The sequence below is a fragment of the Microplitis mediator genome, chromosome 7 (genome assembly GCF_029852145.1).
Source record: "Microplitis mediator isolate UGA2020A chromosome 7, iyMicMedi2.1, whole genome shotgun sequence".
In the NCBI taxonomy this organism is placed as follows: Eukaryota; Metazoa; Arthropoda; class Insecta; order Hymenoptera; family Braconidae; genus Microplitis; species Microplitis mediator.
The window spans coordinates 19,530,389-19,540,826 of NC_079975.1; the positions used below are offsets into that span (position 1 = coordinate 19,530,389).

A 10,438-nucleotide genomic window follows, 5' to 3' on the forward strand; every position below is an offset into this window, starting at 1 on the left:
GGAAACCTGCATAGTGATCATATGTTTCTTATTCTTATTGAATATAATAACTTGTGTGTTTGTATTGTGAAAATAATATTATCATATTATTAATCGTTCATTAAAAATTTTCACATTATTAAAAACAGTCACAGATTTTAATTAATAAAATTAATAAACTATTTGATAGAATTCAATTGAAAAATAAAACATGAATAGATTGTTATTATTTACACTTGTACAATTGTTTATATTTAGAAGGTAATTTTTTATTCTTTAAATGATTGAATTCCTCTCGATTAAGCTTTAAAGGCAGTCGTTATAAAAAATATTGTTCGATACAAAGGATTAAAAAGAGGGATACGGTATGCATGTATTGTCAACACTCGTCTAGGGATATGTTACATTCACAACGAGAACTCGTACCTACATCTCTCTCGCACTCGCTTCGCTCGTGCGAGAAAGATGTATGTACTCGTTCTCGTTGAGAATGCGGCATAACCCAAGACTTGTGTCGCCAATCCAAGCATGCCGCAAACCCTCTTTTTAATCCTACGTATCGAAAATAGCTATTATGACATTGTTACGATGGAAGTTTTATTTTATACTTTTTCATTAGTTAAAATAAAGTATTAAATGTCCAAAAATGGAGCAGTGGCCACAAATGGTACTTTTACCCAATCGCTTAGCGACAAGGTTCGCTTTTCAGACTTCTTTGCTTTTTTTTCTTTTGCTAGTTTTTGATTTTGTCCTATTCATCGAGATGTGTTCTTTCTTTTCACTGCTGGTGATGACTCTGACCTCAGACTTTGAAAATACTAGAGAACGCTCTCTTACTTGTAGCCGTATTGTAAACGCTGAAACAAAAAAGCTATTACCATATTGTATGTGATAATCACTATCATGCTTTTGTGTCAACTACTCGTTTCTTGTATAGTAATAGTTTCTATTACCGATAGTAATAGTTACTATCAAAATAGTAATATTTTTCATATCTGAAAAATTTGTGAATTTTGCCTCCTAAGATAGTAATCATTATCATCTTGGATAAGAATGATTATCATCTCCGATAGGAAAAGTTAACATAAAAGGATGAGAATCTTTATAATGTAAAGATGGAAATAGTGACTTTGTTAAGATAAGAGGTATTACCACTTTTTTTTTAGTATGTACTGTTACCATCTATTAACTGTTTGTATTCGCCTGGATGTGTGTCTATGCATTTGTTTTTTCAGCAGTCTCAAACTTCCTTGCAAACTGTTTCTTTCCAACTCCTACGTCAATAAGTATTTGTAATAAAGTGGTATTAAAAAATCCTCTACAGTTTTTTACTTACATTTCTCTATGGTTTTTGTAGTGATTTATTATCTGATGACTAAACACTATAAAACGCTATCAAAACAGTTCAAATTTGAATAAAAATTCCAACCAATTTAATTTTTTTCTTAAACTGTGACTACATATTTTTCTATAACCATCTGACTATTGTCTGAAAGTTAGTAAATTATCCATACAATTTAATACTTTGTTTTTCTATACATTTTAATTTTCACAATAACATTCGATTATTTTTATGCATAACGTGTTGTTGACATTTTCTAGTGCTAATGTTTGTCTATAAAGTATAAATGAATAGATCACTGATCCTTGGCTACGGTAAGTAAAAGTATTAATACTGAGTATGACGTTTTAATAGCCTGCATAAAATAAAACAATATCTAATTTACTTATATAATGTAGATTAAAAATATAATATTGTCTGGCAAGAGATAAATAACACCATTGTTATCAATGATCAATTTGCTGTCCGTGTAAAAAAAATTGTTTTAAAAAGATTCTAAAAAAGATTGATTTGTACCCATGCAGGAGCTGCCAGAGTTGAACGACGGGGCTCTACTTGGCCCAGCAATGGAGAACCTAGCTTTGGCACACTTATATTGACCCATACTTGGCTCAAGATTGGGTACTCAGTCTTGGCCGTTACAATGATTACCCGGGCTTGGACCAAGACTGGGTTTCCCTTTCTTGGCCATCCAATAGCAAGCCAGACTCGGGCCAAGGTAGGATTACCCAAATTTGGATATACCTATGGTTTATATAAGTAGATTATATAAATGTATCAGTTCAACATTAGTAGATTCGTCCAATAGCTATCGTTCGGACTCAGCAATCAGAAGGAAGGCAGTTCGCACCCAGAGCCCAGCAGAATTTTTACTGAGTTTTTTTCACATTATTTACCTCCCTCAGATAGTTTAAACGTTAATGATCATGAACTCTACGAAGTTAATAATGATACAATTTTTTAAAAATTAAATTTATTTGTTTCCTCGATATATGGTCCATGTCTAGCAACGAAGCCTGGGCCGGGACTGGCAACGAAGCATGGGCCAGGTCTGGCAACCAGGACTGGCCCCGTGATATCATTCCAGACCTCTACCAAGGCTGAGCCAAGGCTGGCTTACAAGCTTGGCCTAAGGTTCTAAATACTTGGGCCAAGCCTGGGCTCGTTGTACTTTCCTCTCTGGGTAAAACTTCTAGATTTAAAACAGATTAAAACTTCAAGTGGAAATTTTTTCGAATCTTTAGGATTTTAACAGAATCCTTGAGAATTTTAATGTTTCCCTTGATGTTTCGAATTGTTATTTTATTAGTTTAAAATAAATTATTTTAACTCAAGAAACCAGTGCGCTGTAAATTGTCACGTATGAAACTTCGTAAACTTCTTCGTAGGCTTTTTCTCCCTTAGTAGCGACTCGGCAGTGATGTATCCATCATGGCTGCCTAAGCGAATTTTACTATTGACTATAAAAGGCGCTAGTTTGATGTAGTTAGCCGGCAAGTAAACTGATTGGCCGACTAATAGCTGGGTTCTTGAGTCTGCTCATCCGCCAATGAAGGCACGAAATTGCTTGCAAGGGCCTATTTATGGTTGACCCAGCACTAATCTGACCTTGATTCCAATTAAAAGTACGAAATTTAGAAGTGCTATACATGTCAAATTTTTTTTTTAGAATCTTTTTGGAACGTATTCTTTTTACACGGGCAGAGTTTGTTATTGCATTTTATCCCGAACCACAAAGTTTTGTAAATTTTTTATAATTGGCATCAAAATTCAAAGTTTTAATGTAAATAGAACTAACTAAAACGAATAAATTTAAAATAAATTTAGTGGATACCCATGTATGTAAGATCAAGGTACCATGTATTATCTAGTTTTTGACTTTAGATGAATTAAAATGTGAAAAATTATTATTACTTTCATATTGTAAGGTATTCAGTGAAAGCGGCCCTAGCGGATCTAATAGAACGGTAGGCTTACGGTAATATAACGCAAAAGGTACCAAAACTTACGGTAGATGTACCGTAAGATCCCGGTATGTCTACCGTACAATCATGCTATGGTAGGATTACGGTAAATTACAGTAAGATTGCGGCATAGTCTCCTGGTAGCGTATCCTACGGTAAATTATCGCAACTATACCGTAATATTGAGTCCACTGGGCCCGGGCTATTAAACTGAACTTTATCGGCATTAAAACTTCAAGCTTCGATACAGATATTTACAAAAAAAAAATTTTTCATTAATGTCTTACAGAAACAAATGTTTGCAGTGATAAAGGAACAAGACCAAGAGCACGAAGTTCAAATGACTGTAATGACAGTATCATTGGTATTGATACAGTATTCCGTATTCCATACTTGTATTCATTTTCCCAACCACACATCCACAGGTTAATGGTCAATGACTCTGCCTTATTAATAATTTTTAAATCATATTATTATGTTTATGCAATAATAGAGCTATTGGCTGCATTTACAAATTATACACAGTAAAAAACTATCTGACTAAACGAGGATTAAATTCAACGTGAATGCAGAGCGGTTGATCTTTTACCATTTATTTCGGAGAGGAGTTTTATTTAAACGATTTATGAAGAAATTCCGCTAAGAGAAATGCAAGGATTAAAAATTCAACTCAAGATTCATAACTTCTTAAAAATTGGAATAAATGATATTGTATTTAATAATTGATAGTTAGATAAATAATTCTTTTATAATTTTGCATAAAAACTTGTGGTAGCTAAACATAAATTCATTTCAACATTAACATTTCGAATTAGAGTCGATGGATATTAAAATAAAATCTCCACCACTCTGATATCACTCTGCTAAAAAAAAACTTCCTAATTTATTCCGTACACGAAGTGATTTTACTTAAAACTCCGGTACTCCGATTTTTTACCCTGTATCATTATAATTCATTTGAAATAAAAAATTTTAACTTACTGCTGAACTCATTTTGTTTCCATACCAGCACCAAAACAATAGTTGTATTAGAACTACTGTAATTGCTAAAAATCTTCTCATTAACAGATGGAGACTATCATTACCCTGAAAACATTTTATCAAAAAAAAAAAAAAAAAAAAATTATTATAATACTGAAAGAAATTTCTCATGAAATTTAAAAGGAATTTCTTGAGGTTACCCTATCGAAAAATTTCATTTAAAATTGTAAGGAAATCCCTATAAATTGATATGGGAAAGTATAAATTTATATAAGAATCCATGGAAATAAACATAAAAAAGCATCCATGGATTTATGTAGGAATTTAGGTAGGAGAGTATGAGGACCTGAATTCCCATATTAGAAGTTTAGATAGGAAACTGTAGGTACCTGAATTTCTATGTAAAGAACTCATATAGAAAATATATGAATCGTTAATTTGAGAAACCCCATAAGTCATGTTTTTTTGCGAAATTGGGGTTTTTTGCATTTTTGGGTTCCTTGGATATCCCTCCATAGAAATCAATCAAAATATGCATCAAATCAGCGTTTAAACAAAAATTAACGGGGTGACAGCAATTTCATTTAATTGAGAAACCCCATTAGTCAATGACTCAAATAAAGTTATGCAGTTTTAGTTTTACAGAAATAATTTCTTTTTTTTTTTTTATTTAAAATTCGCGCTTTTTTGGGAAATTAATTCCAAATGTTGTTTTATTGTTGACTGTTATATGACTAATTAAAATGTTTAAATCAAAAAAATCCAAGTGGGATTGCATGGGAACCCATGGGAATTCATAAACAAAAATGCTCTCTAAACATGAATTAGTGAAAATTTCATTAATTACGTTAGTGAATCAGTATTCACTTCATAATCAGTGTATTTCAACAATAAATTAGTGAATCTTCACTAATAAATTAGATCTATAATTTTCACTAGCAAATTAATGATTTTCACTAATGATCTAGCGATATTTTCATAATTTCCACAAGTGAAGCTATTATGCACTTCTTAATTTGTGAATTTTACAATTTCACTAGTCACATTAATGATTTTCACTAATGATCTAGCGACATTTTAATTACTTCCACGAGTGAAGCTGTTATGCACTTTTTAATTTGTGAATTTCACTATTTCACTAGTCAAATTTCACTATTAATATTGATGTCACCCCTGATTAAAAGAAACAATTCAAATCGATTCAAAATATTAAAAAAAAAAAATTATTAATCGTTTTAAATACTTTTGAATCAACTTAACCGACATCATTTTTTAAGTGCGAATGAAAATGAATCGTTTTGAAACCATAAGAAAAACTTTTGGAGAGAAAAGAATCATATAGAGGAGAGGAAAGTCACTGGTGTTAGGCAGCAGCAGCGGGAGTAGTTCGGTCCTTGCCACGAGATCGCGCCTACCACTTGTAGTGTCCCTGGTAAGAAACTTATTTTAGAAGTGTTATATTGCGAATTGGAAGCAATTCTGACACAAGTACTTCTCTGTCATTTGACAGAGTAATAAGTGCCGTTTTTGGTAGTAATATAGTATATCTTATATTCCTATATGACAAACAGTAATTATTATTTGTCAGATTCAATACGATTCGGTCTTTCGAATTATATAATTTTTTTTATTATATTTTTGTCTCTAACACTTTTATGCCATCGTACTAATTTAACGAGTTAGTTTTACTAATCCAAATAGTACTTTACACTACTTAAATCAGTGCAATAGACATACTTAATGTTCAGTAAATTTAACTTACTGAATTAGTGGTTTGATTTCTCTACTTTGAGACTTGACATTCGCTTATCAAACCAGTGGATTCTTAATATTCTTATATTCACTTATCGAATCAGTGAAATCAAATATTCACTTATCAAATCAGTGAATTCTAATATTCATTTATCAAATCAGTGAATTCTAATATTCACATATTCATTTAGTGAATAGTCACTAATTCTGCGTGGTACGATTGTAGCATTGACAAAAAGTGAATATTCACTTGGAATTAGTGAAAAATCACTAATTCATGTTTAGAGAGTATGGAAATCCATCCGAAACCGCCATGTAGGAACCCACATAGGAATCTCGGCTGGATTCCCATAAGGATTTTTTGATAGGGTACTACTTACTAGAATGATTTGAAATCCATTCAAACATATTAATATAGTACTGGTCAGAATTTGAACAACTACACAGAAACTGAAGCAGTCGTTAATTACATTCAACATATCAATTACTTTCTGGTGGTGTATAACGCAGTGCTTTAATCTCCAATCAAAATTATCTTCATCAAAAACACTATTTTCTTGCATTTCAAACATTACAAAGTTCTTTAGTTCATTGCTCTCATTATTATCATTATCATCATAAGGAGCATTTTGTATTGTAATAAGTTCAAATGTTTTTGGATTTTTAATTGATGACAAGTTGATAACACTTCTAATAGAGTTGTTGTGGCAATGTCTGCAATTTGCTATTAATAGATCTAATTGGACAGTTATATATCTCATTAATACAATGACCATCACATCAACACCGAATAGTGAGTAGTCAACAAGTAAAATGGCATAAGATATTCCGGCATACACTAGGTGATAATAAGGTGGCTCCGATGCATTAAATGGAACAAGAATACGTACTGGAAATTCTCGATTTTTAAAATCAGCACTAAAAATTCGTGCTAATACTAAAACAAAAACAATTCCAAAAAGTGTCAAAAATTGTCGTTGTTCAAAATGCGATAACTTAGTGATCCATTTCATAACTTCAACATCTAAAATTTGAAAGTAATGATAAATTAATTATAAATCAACGATTAGCTCTTATTGAACTACTCTACTGACTTTACTCTTATGATAACTAATTTTTTAACGGGATATTTTGATATAAGAACGAAAAGGAATTTTCAGAATTCATCGAGATAAATGATAAGTCCCAGAACCGAATGTAACACTGACAAAATAGTTAATCATAAATGAGAAATTTACACCATCTTGTTTTTTATAGGAGACGGGAATGTCATATAAATTAGACCAATGAAAATCATGACCATTATGAAGATAAAAATTTCGCAAACCAATTAGAACTCTGCAATTTCTAGCGAAATTAATAGTGTTAAACTTTTTTATTTCATTTATTATAAGCCATTTAATAGGCTCCCCTGTTACGGGCACCCCTCACGGGGTCTCCACTACCTTGCTCTAAACTTTGATGTGATTTGATTAAACCGAACACCTCAAAGCTCAGAGAGTAGTATATCATGCAAGGATAGAACAAGTGGATGATAGCTTGTTCGCAACTTAAATGATTACAAATAGAGAACATTTTTTTGGGAAAATAAAGCAAGGCCGCATCTTTCCCTTTAATCTTTTTCACTTTAAAGCGGCTTTCTCACCAACATAGGAAATTGGTGTCACGGATGGACCTTGCGAAGCCTTCGTCCCGAGTTCCTTCATTTCCTGAGAAGGAAGGAATGAAAGACCCACAAAGGTACGGACTCGCAGTGGTTGCATGTGGTTCAACACCACATGTCAATGGGGTGATTTCTTTGAGCTCGCCACCGATTAATGGTGTCACCTGGGGTGGAAGATGAGGAGATGTACATAACGCGCGATTACGCGTGGAAGAACGCAAAAGGATGAGAAAACGGCCCCCATAAAAAGGGATGAGCATTTAAAAGTAACTGGTTCCCACAGCCAGCTCTATTCCATTAATGAATTGGGATCTATACACAATATACAATGCAAGATGAATTACAACTTCATACTTTCTTTGTGTATGCAAATTATATAAAAAGTATATAATCTGACATAGATGTGAACTATAAACGATAAAATATGCTTGATAACAAAAAAAAATAATAAAACCGTCAGTAGGATTCGTACCCGCTCTTGCGAGCGCGGCAGCGAGAACTTCCGCGACCTTCTATGCTCCTGATACATCGACGGGTAAATTTTGTATCGCGAGCCCGATAAATTCCTGCAAATTAGGGTTATAATTGTTATTATATTATTCTTATGATGTTATGATTAATAAAAGAACTGTTAAAATTATTAATATTAACAGTTATTATATTAATCAGTTCATTAATAAGCTTTCTATCATTTAATTGACGAAAAAATTGCTATATTTTATATTACGAAATTATCGGCTGTACTTTTTGCTATCAGTTATTTATTTCTTTAGCAGAAATAATTATTTTTATCGGTTTTTCTACCTATATATCAATTAGTTGTTATTGTTCATAACATATAAATATATAAAATATTTGTCGAATAAAAGAAGGCAGATTTTGTATTCTCTTGTAAAATCAATATTTCCGTCCAACCACCGCCCTTTTCCCGACTCTCACTTTTCCTAAAGCTCCTTGCCCGTCGGCGAGCTAAACTGTGTGGGAAAAAAAACAATAAAGTAATAAAACAAATTGGAAAAATTACCGTCTTTAACATTTTACTCAAATATTTCATATAGTAATGCTCTAATCGAATTCAAAACAAATTTGACACTCAATTTTAATCAATTTTAATCAATTTTAATCAATTGATTTCTATCCAAATACATCGATTTTATCAATCATAATCGTAAACAAATGATTAAAAAACTCTCGTTTGATTATTATATTCAATTTTTTGAATTCTCGGAGATTAATACGAACCGTCACTTTTTTCGAGCTTGAAGGACTCGAAAATACAAATGTACTTAAGGGTATTGTCAAGCTCGAAAATACTGATTATAATGTTTTTGAGCTGCAGAAGCTATTGAGCAGCTAAGAGTTCTGGGGCTGATCCGCAGGGTCAACTGGATTCCTAATTTTTTTATATAACAATATCCTGTTACAAAATTAGTTCCCAGAACGCAAAAGAGTAAAGCCAGTTGACTATAACTTACTGTTTCTCTTCTTAATTATATCTATCGGTTCATAAATATCTTTTATCAATTTAATGATATTTTTATATTCAATCCAACATTTAAATCCCTTTGCTAGTGTTTCGAAACACCCGATCAAGAAACATAAATTATCTGTAATAAGTGATATCTCATTGATGTTAGCAATTGCATCGGCTGACATAATCAATGTTAATAACACAACTATGGTGAGATTGAACAAACGAAAAAGTGAATTTAAAAATCTAAAACTTGTAACCGTTGTTTCTACAGGCCAAATCCCATCGAATCTATTATGCGTTATAAAATAAAAAAATATGTAAACAAATAAATTGAAATTAGTTGACTAAAAAAATATACTTAAATAAAAATATAAGATATTATGTGATGTATTTAACTTCATAGTGTTTGTTCACCTCAGTATTGCAGAAACTCTATTTATATTGAGCTTATGATGCATAATAACAAGATTTTTTTTTTTTGTAAACGAATGTAAAAATTGTTTTTATTATCAACTTGTTTTTTTTCCCTCTAGTAATTTAAAAAAATATTCTGTTACTGAGTATGTTATTTTATATTTTTTTTAACTTTCTATTCTACAACGTTTTTCACGCATATAAGAAAGCCATATGTTATTTAGTTAATCGGTTTTGTAGAAAAGAATAAAATTTTTTGTTGCAAAGGGTTGTCATTATATCATTATCATCCAATTTATTATAGGTAGTTCTGGTTTATAACTAGAAAATTGATTTTTCAATTAAAGTCTATAAGTTCTTACCGAGAAAATATAATTTGCGTGAATAAAAACTGAGGTAAACGTATTTAAAATAGACTTGCATTGTTCTTATTTGCCGTCGATAACGTGCAAACCAATTCTAGAGGGGTTGAAGCAGTTTATTCTTCACACCACGACTTCATTATACGTTTCATAGTCGCACAGCTTACATCAACTTTTCTTTGCGAAATGAAGACGCTCTGACTGTCAGTTTCTGGGTTAAAAAGAATAAACCAATAAATTTTTTTCATTAAGTGTATTTTTTTTTAACAGAGAAAACATGCAGTTTGAAAATTTTAGATGAATTTAATACAATCAACAAATGTAAAGAAGAATATTAACTTTGGGTAAAATATATTCTAACAGGGTGGCTCGGATTTTCGACTTGGAAATCGGGTACATACACTGTAAAAAATTTTTGGACTCGGTGCAGTGTAAAAATTCTGGTGTGAAAATTAAACCAAATATCGTGCTAAATTTAGGCGGTGTGGATTAAAAATTTTTACACCG

The 10,438-nt window shown here is 31.6% G+C and overlaps 1 protein-coding gene across 1 annotated transcript; it reads right to left on the bottom strand.

Moving 5' to 3' along the window:
* Positions 1 to 146: 146 nt before the first annotated feature.
* Positions 147 to 9,691, bottom strand: LOC130671641 (odorant receptor 13a-like). Its single transcript, XM_057475674.1, has 8 exons — positions 9,570 to 9,691; positions 9,157 to 9,443; positions 6,399 to 7,042; positions 4,267 to 4,371; positions 3,573 to 3,731; positions 1,316 to 1,676; positions 1,132 to 1,253; positions 147 to 836 (listed from the first exon to the last, which is right to left on the bottom strand). Exons 1-6 carry the CDS (start codon positions 9,611 to 9,613, stop codon positions 1,617 to 1,619), a joined length of 1,299 nt encoding a protein of 432 aa, XP_057331657.1. The 5' UTR covers positions 9,614 to 9,691; the 3' UTR covers positions 147 to 836; positions 1,132 to 1,253; positions 1,316 to 1,616.
* Between the last annotated feature and the right edge of the window lie 747 nt (positions 9,692 to 10,438).